The sequence below is a fragment of the Pogona vitticeps genome, chromosome 2, assembly GCF_051106095.1.
Source record: "Pogona vitticeps strain Pit_001003342236 chromosome 2, PviZW2.1, whole genome shotgun sequence".
NCBI lineage: Eukaryota > Metazoa > Chordata > Lepidosauria > Squamata > Agamidae > Pogona > Pogona vitticeps.
The window spans coordinates 141,997,831-142,023,002 of NC_135784.1; the positions used below are offsets into that span (position 1 = coordinate 141,997,831).

General features: G+C 39.0%; 1 protein-coding gene across 2 annotated transcripts in view; it reads left to right on the plus strand.

Annotated features, from left to right (window-relative positions):
- The first annotated feature begins 16,611 nt into the window (after positions 1-16,611).
- Positions 16,612-25,172, plus strand: part of RPTOR (regulatory associated protein of MTOR complex 1) — a 459,589-nt gene continuing 451,028 nt past the window's right edge. For both annotated transcript variants that reach the window (XM_020813521.3, XM_020813530.3), the window contains exon 1: positions 16,612-18,162. In XM_020813521.3, coding sequence (XP_020669180.1) covers positions 18,001-18,162 — 162 coding nt within the window. In that variant the 5' untranslated portion in view covers positions 16,612-18,000. The remainder of the gene's footprint in view (positions 18,163-25,172) is intronic.

A 25,172-nucleotide genomic window follows, 5' to 3' on the forward strand; every position in this document is an offset into this window, starting at 1 on the left:
TTAAATTTGGTATCATGATATCTAATGGACAGTCTCTTCCAGTAGGAGCCTATCCATTTACTAAGGCAAGTACAAGAGGTGTTAAGTGTGGTTTTCCATTCCAACAACCACTGTCTGAAGCACAGCTGGTAGGATCAAAGGAAAAGTTATTTCCTGATTCAGTTCATAGAATCCAGGATTCTTAGTCTGATTACATCCAACCAATTGATTTCAACATAGATACTTCACATACTCTGTTAAACAGAACCCAAAAGAACTTACACATGTTGGCTAGATTGAAGGTAGTTTATTTGTTCCTGGTTTTCTCAGCCACTTCAAAACATTTTAACATAATCCTAGCATTTCTTATGATGGTGGAAGACTCATCAAAATATTTCCTTCACAATGATTTAGGCCATAAACAGACAGACAAAGACAATGACATTCAGTTCCACTACATATTTTAAGCTGCAAACTCACACCCATTACTTGGGAGCAAACCACATTTATTTGAATAGTCCTGAATGATTCATTAGTTCTGAATAGATATTATAAAACTCTTAATTAACTTCCAAATCTTTAGCTGATTGTGTTATCACAAATTATTGCTACTCCTGCTGCTGCCAATAGCCAATGTATTTATTCAATTGCCACAGATGCTATTTTTTCTGTTTGTTTACCATCTGATGCTACTGTCACATTACCCCTGCAATATCTGTATGCACATGTGCCTATTCACTTGTCAGCAGTGAATACTATTTTTGATTATTTGTATTTCAGTTGACCCCCCCCCCCTTTTCTACTGTGCCTTTTCTACTGTTTCAGGGCTAAAAATGATGTTATGTTGCACCCAAATCAGTCTCCAAGATGGTTTGGCCAACAATTTCTTCTATTCCTTTCACTCCTATTTACTTTAACTTGAATGATCAGCTGTAACTATCTGTACTTCTTGTTTCTTGTCATGTGATCAAAGTATTCTAGCTTTCTGCATTTTATTTGTTTTATGACATTATGGTTTTTATTCACTCTCCTTGGTACTTCCTCTTTGATCCTCTTGATGCAATAAATTCTTAGCTTCTTGTGATAAATTCAGTAACTTATAACTGGTAACTGCAGATAGTCTTCAGTGTGGAAGAATTTGGACAGTTTGGACAGATTGTATTTGTTTTCAGTGTGGAAGGGATTGTCACTCTCGAATTGGCCTTCTCAGTCACACTAGACATTGTTCCAAGACCTCTATTCAGAGCACGTTACCATAGTCTCTCAAGACTGAAGGATGCCTACACCTGTGATAAATCCAAAAACCAGTGCTATCATAAGTGTGTTAATTTTAGAGTGCTGGTAAGTTTCTTTGTTTGGCTGTCATAGACTACCGTGGCTGCCCACCTTCAAACATGTTTTGTAATAAAAAAAATATACCAATATATATTGGTAGTTCAGATATATCAGAACCAAGGTGATTTTCTGGGATATACATTGTCACTGTTCTCATCCTGTTCCAGCAATGAAAATACATCTGTATAGCAACTTCTCAGGCCTTTTGTTTAGGGCAAAATTAACACATGAAGGGCATTTCAGATCAGACAAAAGGTTTATCCAATGCTGAGAAAGTTACTTTACAAATAATTCCTTACAGTTACAATGCCTGCCAAGCTTTAAAAGTAATTTTACCTACTTTTTAATTACTTACAAAATTCTTAGGAAAAAGCATGCATCTTTTCCCGCCTCGCACTGAAAGGTGAATGCACACAATTTATTTTAATTTCTCTAAAAATATTCACATGCTGCCAGCTGCTAGACTATGGTACCAAATACACCTAAGCCACAAACATCTGGTATCTATAAAAGTAATCAAGATAATTAACAGTTATGCTGGAAATTATCCTTTGTTATGTAAAAGTTATATTTTAATTACTGCAAGAAAAGAATTAATTACAAATAAACACTTCATTTGTAACTATATGCTTCCTGCACATATTATTCCTCAGAAGATGGCCAGATGTGTTTCTGGGAAGCTCAGAAGCAGGACACAGAAATCAACCATTTTCCGACTATAATAAATAAACAAACCATTAATAATTTAAAACCATCAACAACTTTCATTTTTAAACACTCTATCCCATTAATATTCCAGATGCAAAACATTGCTGCAATTAAAAGAAAATTTCAATATTTCATCCTTGTAATTATATATGAGTGGCAGCTCAATTTATAAAATAAACTAGTTCATTTCTATGAATACATTTTAGGGAAATATAAGATGAAACCCATTAAAATAAAGCAAAACATGGAATAGAAGAGTGTTTTATTAATATAGAATTATTTCCATATATTGCTTGTCATTCCAATGTAACTCATGTTTATAACTACACAGTCTAGCCTGCTTCATGAGTAATAATATAATGATTTCCTATTTGTGTAAGAACAGCTTTGATACACAGGGTGTTCTTCTCACCTGCAACTTGCACTCTGTCCCTGAAATGGCCACTCCAGAATCTGAGATTTCAACCTTCTTATGAACAAACACAAGGAACACGGGATAAAAATTTTGCACTAACATTTTGTGTAAGTACTCCACAATAGGGATACACATTGGTTTTGAAGAAAGATTGCAAAACTGACCAATCCGGTCTCATGACAGCATGGAGGAAGATATCCCTAAAGCTGGCCAGCCACCCCAACAGATTGTGCAAATTTGCTCCAGCACTGTTGTTGTTGTTTAGTCATTTAGTTGTGTCTGACTCTTTGTGACCCCATTGACCAGAGCATGGCAGGCCCTCCTGTCTTCCACTGCCTCCCGGAGCTGGGTTAAATTCATGTTGGTTGCTTCGCAGACACTGTCCATCCATCTCATCCTCTGTCGTCGCCTTCTCCTCCTGCCTTCACACTTTCCTAACATCAGCGTCTTTTCCAGGGAGTCTTCTCTTCTTATGAAGCCTCAGCTTCAGGATCTGTCCTTCCAGTGAGCACTCAGGGTTGATTTCCTTCAAAATGGATAGGTTTGTTCTCTTTGCAATCCAGGGGACTCTCAAGAGTCTCCTCCAGCACCACAATTCAAAAGCATCAATTCTTCGGCGGTCAGCCTTCTTTATAATCCAGCTCTCACTTCCATACCTCGCTACTAGAAAAACCATTGCTTTGACTATGCAGACTGATGTCTCTGTGTTTTTAAGATGCTGTCTAGGTTTGTCATCGGTTTCCTGCCAAGAAGCGGGCATCTTTTAATTTCGTGGCTGCTGTCACCATCTGCAGTGATCAGGGAGCCCAAGAAAGTAACATCTGTCACTGCCTCCATATCTTCCCCTTCGATTTGCTAGGAGGTGATGGGACCAGTGGCCATGATCTTAGTTTTTTTAATGTTGAGCTTCAGACCATATTTTGCACTCTTCTCTTTTACCCTCATTAAGAGGTCCTTTAATTCCTCCTCACTTTCTGCCATCATCATCTGCATATCGGATGTTGTTGACATTTCTTCCGCCAATCTTAATTCCAGCTTGGGACTCATCCAGTCCAGCCTTTCGCATGATGTATTCTGCATATAATTTAAATAAGCAGGGAGACAATATACAGCCTTGTCATACTCCTTTCCCAATTTTGAACAAATCAGTTGTTCCATATCCAGTTCTCACTGTTGCTTTCTCAGGAGGTAGATAAGGTCGTCAGGCACTCCCATTTCTTTAAGGACTTGCCATAGTTTGCTGTGGTCCACACAATCAAAGGCTTTTATGTACTCAATGAAGCAGAACTGGAACTCTCTGGCTTTCTCCATAATCCAGCGCATGTTAGCAATTTGGTCTCTAGTTCCTCTGCCCCTTCGAAATCCAGCTTGTACTGCTGGGAGTTCTTGGTCCAGATACTGCTGAAGCCTACCTTCCACTTTTTGGAACCCTTATGGTGCTGGAGCTATTGTTGTTACTCTTAAGACTGAATTTATCATTGCCATGAATCTTAGATTTATCATTGCCATGAATCTTAGATTTCTTGAAAGAGGTTTCAGACAACACTAAAGGAATAATATCTCCTTTCAGAAGAACAAGTTATGCAATTACTTGTATCAGAATTATATCTTGGACTGTTATTACTACTGTACTTAGTCAGACACTTGCCCTAAAAAGCTACATAGGTCTTAAGCCTAAAGAAATTTGCATAGGCGATTCAGCTATTATTATATTCAGAAGCCCACCTTCTTTGGGATTGGGATGTAGACTGATTTTTTCCAGTCCTCTGGCCACTGCTGAGTTTTCCAAACTTGCTGGCATATTGAATGTAGCACCTTAACAGCATCATCTTTTAAGATTTTAAATAGTTCAACTGGAATGCCATCACCTCCACTGGCCTTTTGATTAGTCATGCTTTCTAGGGCCCACTTGACGTCACTCTCCAGGATGTCTGGCTCAGGGTCAGCAACCACACTATCTGGGTTGTCCAGGACATCCAAATCTTTCTGTGTATTCTTGCCACCTCTTGATGTCTTCTACTTCTGTGAGGTCTCTCCCATTTTTGTCCTTTATCATGTTCATCTTTGCACAAAATGTTCCTTTAATATCTCCAATTTTCCTGAACAGATCTCTGGTTTTTCCTGTTCTATTATTTTCTTCTATTTCTTTGCATTGTTCATTTAAGAAGGCCCTCTTGTCTCTGCTTGCTATTCTTTCAAAGTCCACATTCAATTTTCTGTAACTTTCCCTATCTCCCTTGCATTTTGTTTCTCTTCTCTTCCCTGCTATTTGTAAGGCCTCCTTGGACAGTCACTTTGCTTTCTTGCATTTCCTATTCTTTGGGATGGTTTTTGTTGCTGCTTCCTGGACAATGTTACGGGCCTACATTCATAGTTCTTCAGGCACTCTGTCCACCACATCTAGTTCCTTAAATCTGTTCTTTACTTCTACTGTGTATTTTATAAGGGATGTGGTTTAGGTTATACTTGACTAGCCCAGTGGTTTTTCTACTTTCTTCAGTTTAAGCTTGAGTTTTGCTATAAGAAGCTGATGATTGGAGCCACAATCAGCTCCAGGTCTTGTTTTTGCTGACTGTATAGGGCTTCTCCATCTTTGGCTGCAGAAAACATAATCAATCTGTTTTTGGTATTGCCCATCTGGTGATATCCATGTGTAGAGTCACCTCTTGTGTTGTTGGAAAAGAGTGTTTGTGATGACCAGCTTGTTCTCTTGGCAAAACTCTATTAGCCTTTGTCCTGCTTTGTTTTGAACTCCAAGCCCAAACTTACCTGTAGTTGCTTTTATCTCTTGACTCCCTACTTTAGCATTCCAGTCCCCTATAATGAGAACACCTTTTTTTGGTGTCAGTTTAGAAGGTGTTGTAAGTCTTCATAGAATTGGTTAATTTCAGCCTCTTCAGCATCGGTGGTTGGTGCATAAACTTGGGTTACTGTGATGTTGAAAGATCTGCCTTGGATTCATACTGAAATCATTCTATCATTTTTGAGATTATATACCATTACAGCTTTTCCCACTCTTTGTTGACTATGAGGGCTACTCCATTTCTTGTACGGGATTCTTGCCCACAGATTCTTTCTCCAGCACTACTAGGGGTTAAACAGTAATACAAGGAGGAAACACTATTGCAGAAGGAGACTTATAGTTGAATAAATCAACAGTGAAGCCATAGAGCTCTCCTGGGGTGTCCAAAAAAGGTAAGCTGATTATATCTATATAATCAGCTTACCCTTTTGCATTATATTATCAGGACTGTGTGTGTCGGAATGTGCATGGATGAATGAATTATTTCTTGTGTGAGTTTTTTGATGAATAACTCACAATAGCATTAGGAACTATCTCTCTCCTCTTTTCTGCTGTTTCCCTTTTTCTTTTCTCCTTGTTGATGCACTGTAAAGAAATGCCACTATCTGGTGCTCTTCTTGTTTGTTGGCAGAAGTACAAAGAACCAACTATTTCTACATTCCAAAGTAAGTGGCGTTCACTAAGAGATAGGCTGCGCCTAAAGTGAAGCACTGTCTCAATCACCCTAGCGGACTAGTTTCCAGTGCCTGCTTGTTCCACCACTTGATCCACACAGGACTGCTCACTCTCCCCAAGGACTTTCATAGGCCAAATCATTTATTTCAACTATTAGCAAGAGTATGAAGACCATGCTCTTGAGTTTTTTCAGAGGGCAGGATGTCCTTGGCAAACAAGTCCATGTCCCCTAAAGCTAGGATCCCAGTTATCTGCATGGTTATCATGCAGGCAACAGGAGGACAAAAGGTCTCCTATCTCACTAGCCTGAGATTGTTTACCCTGGAGCACTGCTTCTGGAATGCACTGTGTCTGATTTAGAAATTTAATCTGCATGTGAAAACCTGTTTTCATGCAAGAATTTCCTTGGCTAGATTGAGGTGATAGGTTTGGCTTTTCTGCAAAGTCAGAAGATTCAACATTGCTCATTAAATGGCTGAATAAAACAATAATGCCCTATGCACACTGGAAATTTCAGGCAATTTTTCTCTCTCACAGGCTTCATGAGCCTGCTGGGATGTTAATATCATCAGGAGAAGCCTTTCTCTCGGTCCCACCACTTTCACAGGTGTGTTTAGTGAGTACACAGGAGAGGACATTTTCTGCTACTTCTCCCAAACTCTGGAACTCCCTCCCACTGGCCCCGTTTTTACTGTCCTTCCACAGCCTTTCTCTTCAGGCAAGCTTTCCCTGAGTGAATGGCTGCTGAGTGGGTTTTTTAAAAAATGGATTATTGTACTTTATTGTATTGAATGTATTTTGGCACTTTTTGGGTAATCTTTTTAGTATTGTATACTTTTTCTTAGTAACAGAGATGGACACTTACTGTGGTTCAGTGGTTTGGTTCAGTGGGTTGGCCCCACAAGTGTTGCGTAGGCACCCTGAATTCTATGCCCTGTCTCCTCTTGAAGGTGCCCCATCAGAAGCAGTGCTGCGGGCTTCCCTGCCCCACCTCCTCCTCTGAGTGGGTGCCTGCAGAAGAATCGGGGGCACTCACACAATACCTGTTGGCCCAATCCACCGAACTGCATCAAAGTACAGAAGCACAGTAAGTGCTCATCTCTAGTTACTAATTTAAATACGGTATTTCAGTTGTTGTAAGCTACCTTGGGTCTTTTTCAAGGAGAAAGGTGGGTTTAAAATATTTTAAATAATTAAATAAATGAATAGTTAACCCCCAATTAAGAGACCTAATTTTAAACCAAGATTTTATAAATAAACAAATGTAAATATTGATCTCGAGATTTTTTCCACATCAGTAAACTTTACAAACAGATGTTTTAGTATCAGCTCCACCCAATGCAAATAAGATAAAGGATCTGCACTTAGCCAAAGAGAAAAGATTATAGAAAGGCGAGGCTTTGAATAGATATGGTAATCACAGAGGTGTAAAAGCAATCAAAAGCTATCTGAAGACTCTCTCTCACCTCTCCTCCTCCTGTCTACTTTGATTTTTTTCCCTCTCTGACCCAGCAAAAGAGTAATCTGAGGAAAGAATCCTTAATTCTAATTAAATAAAATTATTGCTGTAAAACACACACTATTTATTTACGTATTTTAACCAATTTGTATCGGTCAAATGTACAGTTCTTGTTGGCATTGTTGTGGACAAATGTGTTTTTTAATAAAACTTCCTATACCTTTTGGCACTTTGCACAAAAAATTGCATTCACAATATGCAAGCATTGTGGAACTGATGAGTTATAGGTAGGATGAAAAATAATGACAGAAACTTTTGCCAAATAATAAAAGGCAGTTTTATTCTATTTGTTAGAAACATTGGAAGCACAGGCTATAACCTGAAAACACTTACTTGTACTGCTGACATCAAGATGATTTACTTTCAAGTGCATGTGCTCAAGGCTGAGTTATGAGCCATAGGCTTAACTGACAGACTTTTACTAAAATTGACTGATACTAGCATGATGCGTAACAAACATTTTAAATGTAAATTTAAGTGTGTGTGCTTTTATGTAAAAGATAAGTTCTTGGGCCAGATTAATTAATAACCACACCTCTCATTTATACAACTGAATGACTGCATTACATTTAGTTTTTGTTGTTAATGTGCTTTCAAGTTATTTCTGACTTTTGACACCCCTAACAGAGTTTTTGAAGTAAGTGAGATGTTTTAAGTTTTGCCATAACCATCCCCCTGTTAGTTTTCATGGCTGAGTAAACCCCGGTCTTCTGACACTATCTCTACTACACTAACCACTCTCTCCCACTGGCTTAATTTTTTATTAACTTGAATGTATTTTCTGTTTATAGTGATATGACTTGTGAACCACCTAGGATATTTATGTAAATGGAGAGATGGGATTCAAATATCTTAAACAAATAAGCAAAATAAAACATACAATATACATTGTATGTAAGTCACCTTGTTATTCACTGCAGCGTTCTGGCATTCTCAAATGAATGGAGTATTAAACCTAAAGGTTTATTATTATTATTACAATTCCACCCTGCCTTTTCTCTACTAGGTAGTACTGAAGAAGGCTTACTGTCAGCGTAAAATAAATAAAAACTGAGCAAAATCAAATAAAATTTATTATGACCATTAAAAAATCTATAGATAAAAACATCATAATCACAGTAAATTAAAAAGCATTATAAACCAGTTTAGAAATATGTGTTTTCTCCTCCTTTGTAAAAGCTGTAGGAGAGGAAACTGATCACAGCTCTATCGGGGAGGCATTCCATAATCAAGGGTCTGCTTTGGGGAAAAAAGCCCTCTGCTGTGTGCCCCATAAAGGAGGCTCTGCAATTGTTAGTATTCTCAAGAGGACCTCTCTGGAAGACCATCAGCATCCATCCAAGTTCATAACAAGATAGAAGAGCCTGCAGATATCCAGGACTCAAGTCATTTAAGGCTTTGAAAGTTAAAACTAGCACCTTGAATTGGGGACTGACCTGCAACTGACAACCAGCACAAGGGTCAGGGTCATATGATCTGTATCCTGAGTACCAATCAGTAGCCCAGCTGCAACACCCTGCACTAGACTGAAGATCCCTGGCCTTGTTCAAGGATATAAAAGTAACTGCTGAATTAGCTCAGTGTTCCTTGTTTCATACCATTTATAGGCTCCAAGTGGGCTCCCTTTTGGAAGGGTGTGTGTGTCCTGGAAGGTAACAGTTAAGTGAACAATGCTATGTCACAAAAACAAGCTCCTCCTCAATGTCTTCCAGTTCAGTCTGCATCAAAGTTGTTCATGGCGATATGCTGAATCAGGGCAGAATATTCATGATTACAAAACACAAGAGCTTCAGGCTTTGCTCAGGTTCAAAAAAAGGTGATTAGAAAGGGAACATGACACAGAAAGGCAAGTGCTTCTCTCTCTCATAATGCTGAAAGACATAGCAATCCAATACCTTTACTGGAATTAAGCTTAGAACACAAGAGGATGGATTTCACACAGGTCATGCTACAGTTCTCTGCAAAATGTGAAAGACGTACTAATGGCTGAACGATTAATGACCAGAGTACCCATTACAGTTATGAACAGTTTAAAATCATGACAAGTAACCTGCCAGCACCAGTATCTGTAAGGCCTGCCCACATTATCAGATTGCAGGCATAAATAAAACATCAAGATTTTGGTCTTCATGCCCTTTTCATGAGCTTTCAGAACCACCTGGCTCATTGACTGAAACACTGGAATAGAGAGACTTTTGTCTGATCCAGCAAATAATCATTTGCTGAAATTGAGTAATAAGTTTCAACTAGAGTAGGCTCAATGACTCAATGACTAGGGTAGGCTCAATGAGTTCTCAATTTTCAGAAGAGCTGACTCACCAAATCCCCATTGATTCAATGTACTTACTTTTGTTGTGACTTACTCCTGAATTTCAGCCACAACATTTAGATAATGGACAGGGATGTCTTATGAGCAGTGAGGCACAGATAGGTACCTAAGATGACCTATTTTCTTCTCATTTCTCTCCTGCTGAAGACTTCAATGTTATCATGGCTGTGGCTGTACTGTTTGTGGATGGAGTAGTCCTGAACAAGCTGTGTTGCATCCAAACCAATCCCCAAGGTTCTTGAGCAAATAAGTTATTCTTCTTCCTGCACTCCCGATTTACCTATCAGCTTTGGTCACCTTTTTGAACCAAGAAGATCGTAGCAACCTGCAACAAACCCACATTTCATACGCTTTTATTTTTTAAGCAGCCTGTTTTAGAATTGAGAATATGTAGCAGTATATAATAAATACTGTATATGCAAAGTATTTTCCCCCTTTTATCTTTTTGGTAGCTTCTTCATCTTAATGAAGTTGCTCTAGATAATCTATTCCGATTTTCATTCTATGCCTTTGCTTCTATTCTTCAGTCATTCATTCTGTTCCCAACATACTTATATTGCCAGCATGTTACACATTTTTATTTTTGATCTTTAAAATGCATATGTTGGGTTGTGTTTTTTTCTGAATACTAAGAAATTGATTTTCTTAGCATTCATTTTTATACAACGTCATTTATTTCATGGACTTTACTGAGTCATCTCTGCAGATCACCCAAATTATCAGTTAGTACTGTAGTATTGTATCATCTGCATATTGGATGTTGTTGATAACTCCAGCATTGACAATGATGCAATTATTTGAATTATGAAGTGATTCTTTAAATGTGTTCTAGAAATATTAATTAAAAGCACTGGTAAGAATAAATATCCTTATCATAGTCCATATAGCATCTCTATGTCATTTTCATCTGATCTTCAACTTTTATTGTAACTGTTCAATCCCAGTACAAGTTGCCAAATGTATGAATGTCTCTTGAACCTGACACTTCTGTTTATGAACAACTCCATCAGCTGTGCTGGAGTTTGTCAAATACCTTTTTGTTCTCAATAAAGTCAGCATAGGTAGTCATGGCATGTCATCTCTCCCCAAGTAAATATTGACAGAATAGTACTGTAGTTCCCTGGTTCCAAATCCTCCTTTCAAATCAAATTGTGTGTCTTCTGTTTCTTCTTGGGACTTCTTATAAATTATACCATTTATTATTTGAAAGGAAACCTTAAACAAATGGTTTGTTAAGCTTACTGTTCTCTCAGTAAACTTTGGCATTTTTCTTTTTGGTAAATGTAATGAAGATCAATATTGTATTTGTTTTTTAAGCTTCTATTTTTCTGGCCTTGTACTGATATGCGTTACAATAAATTAGGTTGGCCTGCTATGTTCATTCCATATCTTATCCTGGATGTCAAATATATGAGAATTATTATTATTTGTCAATAGTGGGCATAGTTATTTTTTGTATTATTATTGTCGTGTCTGCTACCTCATTGACTTTTGCATTATTTGGAACACAATGTTTTCATATCTTCCCTAACTTTGTTCTGGATTTACAATCAAAACTACAGAACAGAAGTCACTCCTGGAATTGTGTCATTCTCTATACTTGATATGGTGTTCATTTTTCCATTTTAATTTTATTGCCTTTTCTGTTTTTGATCTTACTTTTCCATTTTCCAAGAGGACCTAAAATTTTGAAAGGAAATTGGAATCCACAGTTGAAACAAAGGACCTGTCCGTGTGTCAGCAGGGGAAAGAAAAAGGCAGAAATAAAGGCCAAGTCCAAATTCATAACCTGCAGAATTAAGCCAAAGAACAGAGCCCAGATAAGGAAACAGGGTTTCAGAAAAACAAAAAATGCCATCAAATCACTGGAGATGGTCCCAATTCCACTGACAGTGATTTTTGGTAATTAAAGCATCTCCTCATAACCAAGGCTCCTGAAGGGAGCCTCAGAACCTCAAATGAGGGGTGCAATAGGAAGCATTTAATTAATTAAAAAGACATTTTACCAGTGCAAGCTGAGGATATCATCAATATATGCCACACAAAGTCATATGAACAAGATTTTGTCAAATGTTACAAAAATAAAACCGAACCAATCAACTATGTTAAAATACAGCTGTAATCTGAAACATCTGTATATGTGGTTTGATATGCACTGGGGAACTGTTCTCTCTAACATTTGCCTTTGTCATAAACTAAGACAATGGCTTCTTTCTAGTGTACGAGCATTTGTGCTTTTAAATAAAAGTGACCTAATTGGACTTGTACAGATGATGCCTTTTATTGCTGTTCACTTTGTTTTCTGGTTCTTTTACACTAGTGGTCCCCAACCTTTTTCCCACCGCAGCCCCGTTTAGCATACGGAGGGGGTGACGTCTATGCATGCGTGTGTGGGGTGTCCATTCATCCATGTGTGGGTGCCTCTGTGCGTGCGTTGGCGGGGCATACGTGCATGGCTGGGGTGTGCATGCATCCATGTGTGTGTGTTGGTGGGGCATGCATGTGTGTATCTGTGTATGTGGGGGGAGCATATGTGCGTGCAGGGGGCATGCATGCGGGGGGTGGAATATCTGTCTCTGCAGCCCGGTCCTGCCAAGGCCATGGTCCATTTTACACTACAGTATTTGGTAGGGGCATTGGGAGCTGTAGGCAACTCCCTCTGGAGTGCCAAAGGTTTCCCATTCAGGTTTAGTTCTTCAGTTACTGAAGAGTTTAAGAGTGAACATGTGATGTAGTGTTGGTAAGTCAAGTGGATGGAAAAGGCAGGAATGCATACTTTTCCATTAATGTGAAAATCTTATTTATGATAGATACGATAGATGTGTTTCTTTGTTCACTACAGTCACATTTATTCAAACTAATATAAATTATGACTTGTTCGGGGAAGAAGAAAAATACATATTTCAGTCTTAGCGGTGCCAGGTGGGAAATATATTGTTTGCTATCATCCCAAACGATGTTTTTTGTCATGAGAATGAGAGTAACATTTGAGGTTAATTAGAGATATTAGTGTATGTTTGTTGAATGTGATAGCTAAACTTACATATGAGCAGTATACTTAAAATATGCAGCATGCTGTTTAGGGTAGCTTTTTTTACTTTTTTTAAAAAAATTTTTTCCCTTTCAGGTAATGGTCTAGTATTAAATGGTCTGGGACAGAGGGACAGTTCAACATGTAAACCTTGCTCCCTACCTTCACCCCTGTGGTGACAGTCTTGAGAAGGCATGGGGCACTGCATGTTTCAGCAGTAATCCAGATTAAATGTCAAAGTCCTGCCTGAATAAAATGGTCTCTGGCTGCTGACAGAAGGACCACAAAGAAGTAGTCAGAACAACTACCCTTGCTAGTCAGGAACCTTGTTTGATATATATACAGTTACAGTGGTGCTTCGCTTGACGATGTTAATTCATTCCAGCGAAATCGCTGTAGAGAGAAAACATCGTCAAACAAAACAAAAAAATCCCATTGAAACGCATTGAAAACCTGTTCAATGCGTTCCAATGGGCTGAAAAACTCACTGTCCATTGAAGATTCTCCATACGGCAGCCATTTTCAGTGCCTGTAAAGCGAGGAATCCGTCCTAGAAAACAAGGGGGGGGGATTTTGAAAGCCGGTGGCCATTTTGAAACCCAACGATCAGCTGTTTGCTGATCGTCGTAAAACGCAAAATTGGTTACAGAAGCAGGGAACCGATCATCGCTAAGCGAAATTCTCCCATTTAAACCATCGTTTTGCGATCGCTTTTGAGATCGCAAAAATGTCAACATAATGCGGATTTGTCGTAGAGTGGGGTAATCGTCCAGCGGGGCATGACTATATATCAAGGTAAAAGGGGGGGGGAACTGAAAAAATATTTTCACATGCATTACCTGAACTGGTCACTAAAGGGTGCCAGAGACCATGATTTGTATTCTTCACTAACAAGTACTCACAGCATGAGCTCCTGCATCCTCTAGTGGATGGTTCTGGTAGTACATGTAAAATATTTTTCTGGATTTTTTCCCTTTTCAATATTTTTAATATCTTCAGACCAAAAACATCTAAATAGAGTAGTCCTAGAAGGAGCTGGAATCTTTAGCATGTATACATTACTGAAACAGCGACGTCTACGTCGGCTTGGCCATGTCATGAGAATGGCTGACAGTCGGATCCCAAAAGATCTCCTGTATGGAGAAATAGTGCAGGGAAATTGCCTCAAAGGGAGACCACAGCTGCGATACAAGGAGATCTGCAAGAGGGATCTGAAGGCCTTAGGAATGGACCTCAACAGATGGGAAACCCTGACATCTGAGCGTTCAGCCTGGAGGCAGGCAGTACATCATGGCTGCTCGCATTTTGAAGAGACACTTCTCCCACAGGCTGAGGCAAAGAGGCAGTCCTGAAACCAGCAAAATCAGGGAGCTGGACAGGGGACAGGTTGTATTTGTCTTCAGTGTGGAAGGGATTGTCACTCTTGTATTGGCCTTCTCAGCCACACTAGACGCTGTTCCAAGTCCTCTATTCAGAGCACGTTACCATAGTCTCTCAAGACTAAAGGATGCCTGCATGATGTGGCGTTATATAAGCAACACACTTTTACCTGGCCTTTCTCCTTAAAAAGGACCCCAGGTTGCTTGCATTATTAAAAGACAATGTTTAAAGCTTAGAACAGTGAGTGTACAAATACTAAAAAAGAGCAAAAGAATAACATAACCCCCCCCCCCAAAGGAACACATTTAAAACAGTAAGGTACAATATTAAGTTGCTGAGCTAATCTCATTATTCTGCTTATTTGTACTGTTGTTTTCATTGCATTCTTTCTTCTCAGTGTCTGCATATGCTTTCTTTTTTTGGTAATTTGTTTAAAATATTGTGAAATTCCATATCTAGTCACACTTTTATTTCTGTCTATTAGTCATCTTAACACCCCAGAACAATTGAAAAATACAGGCAGTTGTATTGCTCAACATCAACAAACTAGATCTGGCAGATTTCATGACCACAATGAATAGGGCTTTTCAAAACACTGTTTGGTCTTAATTGCCTATTCATAATGAATCCATGGCAAAATACTTTGTATTACAACAGGGATAATTCATAACAACAGATTCTTCCTGGAAAAATATACACAAAAACTCCTGATTACGAGAATGTATTATTTTTTTACCTTTTCTGTTGGTGTTTTATCTTTCAATTTGGCATGTCCAATCAATTTCATGCTTTTTCTGTTCCTCCCTCTCTCACCTTTCCTTATGTATTGCACTTCTCATCCAGATCAGCGGCAAGAACTTGTGAAGAGTTTTATTTAGTGTAAAGTTTTTATGGACTGCAATCTAGTTCATCAGGTGCTTGTAAACGTTTAGGCCAAACACAAGTATTTTTAGGGTGCCCAAAGCCTTTTTTGTTGTTTTTGTGGCAGCAGAGAAACTTGATACCCCCACCCCAATTAGATAATAAGACTAAAAGCAAATCCGATTTTGACAGGTTGACAGTGATTGCCTCAGTTTATTGTGCATATTCTGGCTGAATGGGGAATTAAAACTTGGTGTCCTCTTGTTACATTCCTCAGCTGATTAGTGTGTTCTTATGCTGACATACTAGGCATTTACTTAGGGCACTGGTTCCCGACCTTGGGGGTAACCCACATGTTCTCGGACAGCACCTCCCAGAAACCCTGGCCAGTACAGCTCGTGGTGAAGGCTTCTGGGAATTGTAGTCCAAGAACACCTGGGTTACCCAACGTTGAGAACCACTGACCTAGGATACAGGTGGGCAACTTGTCTGTAGCTCTTGGGGGTTCTGAGCATGGCTAAGCCTGAATTTCACCTCTACTAGCATTAGATGGACTGGTGGCCTTGGAAATAGGAAAGAAGGGGCAGGAAAGAGGTGCACAGGAGAGACAGCTCCTCTGCATCCTCTTCCTTCCCCCATGTAAACTATGCCCTGCCCAGACCGCCAAACAGCCATTTGGAAGGATGGAGAAGAGTGGCTGTGATAAGGACTGTCTGTGGGACAGAAATTCCCAAGCACCACACTCTGAATTTATATTGTTCATTCCCCTGCTCCAGCTCATTGCACCAACCACATAGCTAGGATGCAAAGAGAAGGGAAGAGCAAGGGAACATCAATGCGCAGGCAGAGGAAGTGAAGGTGTGAGATGTGTAATGAGGATGTAAGCTGCCGGACAATGAGGAGGGCTGTTTTGTATGTGTTCAAGAGGAAGAGGGTGGGATAGATCCCACGTGGCCCTACTCGCTGCTCCCCTCTTGCCCTTGAGCGTTTGCTGTGCATCAGGAAGGGGGGACGTTCTGGATTTAGAATCTTAGTTATGAGTGGAATTGTAGCTACTGTATATATTTACACAGTTATATGCACCTCTGAATGACAGATATCTCATGCACTTCTAGGGCCCCGGAACTGAAAGGCGCGCTGAAACAACCAAACTTTCGGCCTCTTGTGTTCGTTCATTGGGGTCCTTGCCCTTAAAAATCTGCGTGTCTTTGGACGAAAAAAATGTGACAAACAAGGCAAAAAAAAAAAGCATGTGTAGTCTAGAAATATAAACGCTTTAGTAACATCAGATGTATATTCTTAAAAGCATCATCGGATTTTCCGTAGAGCAATGTCCTTATTTCTCAAGCCTTTCACTCCGACCGTGCTCAGCAACTTCCTAGTAAGCGCCACCAAATTCTACCCGCCCTGCCCTTTCCCAAGGACTGAGGCGGCCGAAGGTCCTGTGAGAGGAACGCTCGGAATTACTGCGGCAACGCCGGCGCCGCCGATCCCCGCCTCCCTCGGCCTCCGCACCAGCGAACGCGTTTGAGTCTGACTGAGCCAGGCGCCGACCCGTCGCCGCGATGCATTGTGGGCCTCGGCAATATGTCTGCCTCCTTGGTGTGCTGCTGAGGGGAGTTTGGCACTCCGGGACGTTTTCCTTCTGCTTTCCTATCCCTGCTGTCGGGGAACCCTGTGGACGACAAGGAGCTACCGGCTGCCCGAGGCGGGGACTGCGATGGACTGGGCTAGGCTCCCGTCTCAGCAGCTGGGCAAAAAGCCAGCCCCGGCGCAGGGGTAGGACCTTTCCTCTGCATACCGGCCACTACAAGCTCTCGGGAAGAGGCCCAGGAAGAAGAAGAGTTGATCCCAGCTCCTGATCCGGACTGACCCCTTCCAGAGCTGGACTTACTCCGGGGTGAGCCGCCCTCCCCTAGATCTTCTCCAAGGATAGACAGAGCCGTGCCTGGATAAGAAAGGCGCCTACAGCGAAGCTGCCCCCCCCCATCCCTGCATGCTGAGTCCTTAACTAATTTCCCTCCCCCCCACGTTTTTGTAGTTCTGCCTTGAGCAGGAGACCATGTTGCAAGCCTTCTCCTCTGTGAAGCTCTTGTTGTGGAAAGGGTTCTCCGCTAAGAATCCCACTTGAATCCAGAGCAAAGAGCCAATGAAACTCCAGTTATCTGTGCTACCAACCTCTCAGAAACAACAGTGGCTCCAGTCACTACTTGAAAGAAAAGACTGCTGTTCTAACTCTGCACCTGAGTAGGAACTTTGTGACTTTCCAACTTTCGCATTGCCCTCAAACTCTGCAGGGACTCGAGGCATAAGCTTTACCACAAGAATGGCAAGCCTATCCTGCCATCATTGTAACTATTACACTTAATCCAGTGATTGGCCTCGGTTGGGACTCTCTGCTAGATTGCCACTACTGTCTGAAATATTTGTAGATTCATTGTCTTGAGCTTTATTTTGAATAAGTTCTCTATACTTTTCTGCTAAACTTATTCATTTTGCTAAACTCATTTATTCATTCTAAACTCATTCATTCTTGTGTGGACAAGAGTGGCTTCAATAGAGATATTTATCTGTAACCACTCTGTCTCCCTAATACTGAGAAACAATTCATGGACCTGCTTACCCTACTCTTGAAGAAAGCAGAAAAACAGGCTCCGTAAGCCAATCTTTGACTGAACTGCATTATCTAGAGTGTTAATCAGTTTCCGACTAGAGAGTTGTCACCTATAGGATGATTGCATTATTCCCCAAGCTTGCACATCCCAAACTGAAATCCCTCAGCAGTTGATCAAAGAACGCTGTCATAAACTTTTTATAATTGAAATCTACTTTGAGCAAGGCACTGCTTCCAAAAATTCGCTGGAAAACCAATCAACAGATTCCTTTGGTCTCCTGGCTACCTTCCTCTGCACACTTTGTTGAGAAGATTTCTGATCAGTGGTTCCTTTGTTTCTCTTCTACCCTTATGGAGTCTGATATGCTGCAGTCACCCCTTCTGGGGCTTGGGGAGGAAGATGAGTCTGACATGATTGACTGGAATCTATCTTTGGCCTTCATGAAGAAGAGGCACTGTGAGAAGATTGAGGGCTCCAAGTCACTGGCTCAGAGTTGGAGGATGAAAGACCGGGTAATGATCTGTAGAAGCAGTAGGATATTTTATTTGGGAGGAAAGGAGATTCTCATGTTTTTCTTTGGTCATTTGGGTTTATATTGTTCTTAGGTGTTTTGGTGCTTTTCTGGCTATATTCTTAATTTCCGTTTGATGAACAGTTACTAAATAGTTGTAGAAGAGGGTAATAAACAAATGATCAATGAAGTTAAAATATATAAATAATTTGTCTTGTCTCTTTAAAGTGAGGGCTTTCCTTTTAAACTAATTAAAATGAGATTGTAAAGCATATGTGAAGAATTATTTGGATAAAGAAAAAATTATGAATACAGATTATGCACAACGTTCATTTGCTGAGATGTCTTAGAACTTTGTTTCCTGGCTCAGTTGTTGCATGGAACATATTAATTAATGTATTGATTGATTGCTGGCAGATAGATCGATTTAGGAATTGTATAATTTAATTAATACTGAAGTAATGTCTTTTTAAGCCAGTGGAGCTGAGCTAATAATATTTTAGAAATCTCTAGATCTACAAGAAACGTAATATCCATTTTTGTTGCATGATGCCACTTTATGGAAAATGTATTATTTTTTGAAATGATGTAGCAGTTAACTTACAGATGTATTTAAGTATTCTGCCTATGCTTAGAAAATAATTTGTTGTATCTGCGTTCTACAATCAAAACATTCACTCAGAATTTTAAAGAGAGTGGTTGGCTTAAGTGTGCATAGATTATTAGTGATGACAGCTCCCAGAATCTTCCAGGGTGGATTTGATTTAAATAAAAATAAATAATGATTAAAATAAAATAAAAATCAGATTTTTGGTTATTTAAATCAACAAAGTTGATTTTAAAAAAATATTAATCTGTTTGATTTGAAAAAAATGATGTATCCATCCTGTTTCTCATAGGCATTTAGTATGTGCAGATGAGGAAATTTTTATATGCATATGTAGTGTAGTGGTTCTGTGGATGTTGTTTTTGTAGCATATGAAGGTTAACCAAAATAGCCAGGAATGCAATCTCATTGTAAATATGTTTCTGAATGTATAACTTTCTGAGACCCCAATTATATGTTTTTCTCCACAGTAGTAAGAGTGTAGATTGGTGCTGGTGACAAGATATTTTGTCCCTTTGCTCCTGCCCTTTACTAGAATGGTAGCATTATATTGGATTTTTCTCTTGTACAGCTGCTTGTAGCATCTAGATGGAGCATGAGTTGAAACTGTCATGATTTCTTGAACCACACCTTAAAGTCTGTCACAATATGCCTGCTTCCTTGGTGTAGTACAGCTGAGCAATAATAAAACTTAAGGTGACTTTAAGCATCCTTCTAGCATTCAGAACCAGTCTGTATTGCATGTGGGATATTTTCCTTTGTTCTCTAATAGTCTAACTCAGTTGTAAATGTCCATAGAACATGATAAATTGTAGTTTAGTAGCTGATATTTATTTTTAAATGAAAAAGATCTGGTTCGGGTTGTCATTCTTAACTTTGGTTCATTGAGATGTGTATGAGCTTAGATTCCTCAGGATTTACTTGCTTCTCACACCTCTTCCCACTGCCTGACAGAGAGAAAGAGTTTGGAAACTTTTCCTTTGAATTACTTCCTATTTACCCTAGCCAGCAAACTGTTGCTACCCAGCTTGCTGGGGGGGCAATGTGTAGCCTTTATAATTAAAAAAAAAATTGTAAACCGCCCGGAGAGTGCTTGTAGCGCTATGGGGCGGTATATAAATCCAATAAATAAATAAATAAATAAATAAATGATTACATTCTAACAAGTTAACTTCAAATCATGGTTGTAATTAGGTATGTTTCTGGTTCTGGGCAAGGTATGGAAGTGGAGATGGGCATGAACCGATTTGTCTCATTTGTAAAGGTGGCAGCACAGGTGGTACTGTTCCCTTCCCCACCTCCTATGCCTCAAACAGCTATTCACCAGGCTCCTTTTGCTTGTTTTCCATGTCCACAACTAATCTCTCAGTCATGAGCAAGAGCACAGGCTTCTGTGCTCTGCCCTTGTGTCTGAGTATGAGATCAGTCTAGGGGGTGGGACAGAGAAGCCTGAGCTGTTGCTGGGACTGGCAGATCAGTTGAGGGGATGGAAAAAACAAGCAGGCTGAGCCTGGTAAGTGGCTGAGGTAGAGGAGATGGGGGATGAGAACAGCAGCTGGGATGAACAAACCGGCTTGTGCCCGTCTCTAAAGTAAAGCCTTCTAAATTCTACAGGAGGAGAGTGGAATGTGGAGTACCTGAGCTGTTGAAGAGGCTAAATGCACTCATATCCTGGTAAAGAAAATTTAGTGTGATGTCCACAAGAGCCATTGTCTTTATGTCCAATACCTTTCCATATTTTTACTGTCTATAGTTCTGTTGAAAAGCTTAAAAATTCCTGTAACTCTATACACATACCTTTTTTCACACACTGAATGCTGGCTACAATAATCTACTCATAACCAAATGAACATATTTTGATATAAAAGCATTCTGTAATTTGATGATAATCTTTATTACATTCTGTGCAAAATCAAAAGCTGCCTTGCGCTGTTTCCATCTTGTGATTCTTTGATGAAGGGTGAAAATACTTATTTCTCTTTACTTTGAAGTAAGTTAAGGGAGAACACAAAGGAATATAAAATATGCAAGTACAAGGAAGGAATCAGCCATAGTTGCATTAGAAGCTTTCACTGCTATTTTTCTTTCATGGATTCTGACTGACTGATGAAATAAAAATTCTATTTTTTCCATACTGGCATTAATACTGTGCAGGAAGGGCTTTGTGAGGAAACATCTGTCCGTCCCCTCATACCTGAACTTAAGTGGAGACTACTGAATTCAGACCACAGCTCTTTCTGCTGCTAGCTTGGACTCAGTGTAAGCAAATATAAATATAAATAGACAGTCTCAGAGCATTAAAAATTACATTTTATTCAACAAGTAAAAAACTGTAAGTACTCTTGTAACTATGAATGATCTTCTTTCAAATAACCTGCTTTTTCAGGTTAGTGTTCTGTACTGCATCTTCATTTTCTGCAACAAATTCAGATACCTAATTGAAGTTCATTTCACATCTTTTCTGTTGTCAAAGGAGAAGGAAACTAGAAGGATCTGTAACAAAATGTGCCCAAGTGGAATACTGCTGTTCAGGTTTCATCTCTGCACCCGTTTTTTGTCCATCACCAGCAAACAGTCACCATTGTGTGTCTAGTGAATATGTATGTATGTATGTATGTATGTATGTATGTATGTATGTATGTATGTATGTATGTATGTATGTATGTATGTATGTATGTATGTATGTATGTATGTATGTATGTATGTATGTATGTATGTATGTATGTATGTATGTATGTATGTACGTACCCTACTCCCTACATACGTATTCATTTATTTAGTTTGTTTGTTTGTTAGTTCTATACTGCCCGTCTGGCTACTAGGCCACTCTGGGTAGTTTACATAGGCAGTAGGGAACATGAACCCTCCAGATGTTTTGGCTGACGACTCTCATCAGTATGGCAAATTGCAAGGGAAATGAATGGTAGTCTAAAATATCTGGAGGACCAAAGATTTCCTATCCCTTATTTAGGATTTTTGCTAGGTTGGTTATACTTTCATTTTGGAAGAATTCTATTGGTATACAGTTCTTTCTAGAGTGAAATACCATACAAAAAGAAAAGGGTCCCTAGACTGAATGATTAATTTATTTCATCTTCATCAGTTCAAAAGGCATATGAACCACCAGGTTTTGGAAAACAAAGACCAAGACTTGTCACAAAAACTTTGGCTCAATAATTGACAAAGGTTTGCCTAGCACGTCAATGGATTATTAACATTTTAAAGGGGACAGAGAAATGTGCTGTAACTGAATGTGCATGAATCACCATAGGCTTTGGGGAAGTGCTTATCACCACTGATGATAATTCTTATCAGCTGTGCTTGCCTGTTAATTATAAACTTCTGCTCCCAGTATTCTGGCTGAAAGTACTAACGAACACTATTGTGGGCTCTACAAGGCCTAGAAGTTACTGTAATGTTCCTGCTTTCTGAGCATTATCTTTGAATTTTAAAAAAGTTACTAAAATTTACCAGATACATTTTACTAAGTTGATTTGTTTTAAGATCTGGTCATTTTTGTGGGAATTCATAGAAAGCTTTTTTATTTCTACTATATCAGTGAGGAAGCAAGATAGTATTTGCTAAAATTCACATAGTAGTATTAGTAGTACTTCGGTATTGCAGAAACAAAGAATGATACTTTGGCAGAATCCTGTTGTGCAACTCTGTGTCTGCTATGAAGATGACATCAGCAGCAGTGGCATGATTAAAGGCTTCTTTTGAGGATTTCCAGCTGCGTGTGACCTTACTGCATTTTGTACAAGTTATGTGCACCCTGAAATTGTCTTTAATCAGGAGAAATTTGCCATTGGTGATATGAATAAGAATGTCTTCCATCTATGTTCACACCGTTGCCACCATGACTGTTTTTCAGTTATTAGGGTCATTGCTTTTGTAGGTATTTAATAATCTTTACCAGGAGGGAGTCATATGACCGAGTGCAGTCCAGTGCAGTGCAGTGTTTTTAGAAATAGCATTATTTTTGTATGTCCCAGTTAGCTATGTTAAGTATAAAAGTATAGAGGCGGGGCATTATTGTTCTGTTAGCTGAGCTGACTCATGAAAATATTATTCTTCTGATTTTGTCTGGTGGTGTGTTTACCAATGCTCAAGGTGATAACTGATTAACAAATACTTTAAATCATAAGTTAAATCGTGATTTAAATAAAAATTGTTTTTTTAAAATTTAAAGTATCAAAAAAATTCCATTTTTTAAAATTTAAATTGTACCCTGCCAATGCTGATCAAGCACATAAACGCATGTGTTTTTAAAGAATTGTAACATGTGTATCCTCATAGTATTGCAGTTTATGAGTGTGTAGCTCACAGCCCCTGTAGTATGGAACTGTGATCTCTGCACAGGTTCTGACTTGGGGAGCCCATCACTTCTTTAGGCTATATATGAGCACACTTTTAGTTTATGGTGTAAATAAGTAATGTGGAATCCTTTTGAATCCCTTAGAATCCTTTTGTTTTCTTTTATTCATTTCTTTTGCAAATTCAAACAATCTGAGGGTTTAGGCGGTTGATACATTTTCTATTTACAGTAAACTACAGTACCTTGTGGTTTAATTTGGAAATCTGCTGCAAGGCTAGCTTCAATTTAGCCTAAAGTTTACAATGGCTCAAAATAACTGGACATTAATATGTTCTAGTTTGCTGCTTTCTGTGACTTCAAACTATAATTCTGCATACATGTTCTTGAAACACAGATCACTTGGAACCAGCAGGACTTACTTCTGATTAAATCTGTTTGGAATCAGATGATGAAAACAGTATACTGTAGCTTTGACTTCACAGTAATAGAACAAAATGTATTCTTTGTTTATTGATACTGAAGACTTGAGAAACAAAGCCTGAAACCTTTTATAGAGAGAGGAATTTTCAGTGCACTGCTAGTTGGGCAGCCTCTACAGTATTTAAAGAAATCTCACTGATAGATCTAAATAACATGATGAATATTCACCATACTCTTTACCCACAATTCTGTAACCATGTACACGATTTATGCTTCCTGGCCTAGATCAGTGGTATCTGTAGGCTATCAGAATGACACTGCTTTGATCTATTATTTATTTTAAAATCTTTTTTTATCTCTCAGAGCAGGAACTACACTTTGAATGTAGTATTAAAGCTTATAGTTCTGTAGGCAACGATTTCATTAAGAGAAAACTGCCTCAAATATGTTAGATTTTCACTGACAAGTTGTTACCAAAGCCAGAACATTTAAACTGAGCCACATTTGCTTATATTGATTTCTTATAAAAGGGAAGGCAAATACCAGTTTGTAATGGTTTTGTTTAACATCCTTACTATCATGTTGCCTTGTAACCCACCAAATAAGAATTGAAACCTGTCCTTATGGGAATAGGCGGCCGTTGTTTTTCCTGGAAAGTGAAAAAAGCTATAGGAAGCACTGTTTCATTTTAATAGACTAATAGAGCCTGTTATTATCCAAATAATTTCCCCCCCCTAAGGACCAGGATTAATAAATAGATTTTTCTGAGAGTTTCAGTAGCAAGAGATATAGAAAGAACTACTTAACATTCCAGAATGTGACTACTGGATGTTATGGTATCTGCTGTTTACATTTCTGCCTGATCTTCCTTGTTTGCTAGCTGATAAAGGTCTCTTGGTTTAAAGATCTCTTAGGTTGTTTGAGATTTGATCTTGTTGGATGGGAGGAAGTCATTACTTGAACACTGTGGGGAGAGAAGTGTGTTATTCTTATACCAGGTTACTGCTGGCCCCACTATCTTGTGTTACAACAAGTTATTCTCCATTCGGTGACTCAATGATTAATTGCAATGGCAGCTTCTCCTCCTCCCGGTCTTTTGTCTCTTTTCCCTTATCATACCCAGATAACATTTTTTAGTGGAACATAATGTGAGATATCAATGTGACCGAAACAAAACATCTGTTACCCAAAGTTCAGATAGCAGTCTGAGAAAGACTTGAACATGACTATAGCTTCTTCTGAAAATAGATTATTAGAGTTATGACTGACTGGTGACTCAGGCACATGGCTTGGGCATTTGAAATTCTAGTGTAAGCTATGATGTAGCTTTGATGGTTAACATCACTTATAGATTTAACATAGACAATATGTTCAGATATCTGAAACAAAAAGAAATAGTTTGTGTGCGTAAAATAGCTGTGTTAGTAACAAGGCTAAACCCTCTACAGGAAGTATCTAGAAAATACCTTTAAAATGAAGTGATTTTTCCCCTTACATTACTGCTTTGAGAATCTATTGGGAACCCCTCCCCCCCCATATTGAATAAATCACTCCTACTGCAAATGAAAGATTTGCAAATGGTCAGTTGATAAAATGGCACCATCTCTTTAGAAATCATTTAAGAGTTCTTTTTTCCTGTTGTTCTTCTAATAGCCTATTCACTCTC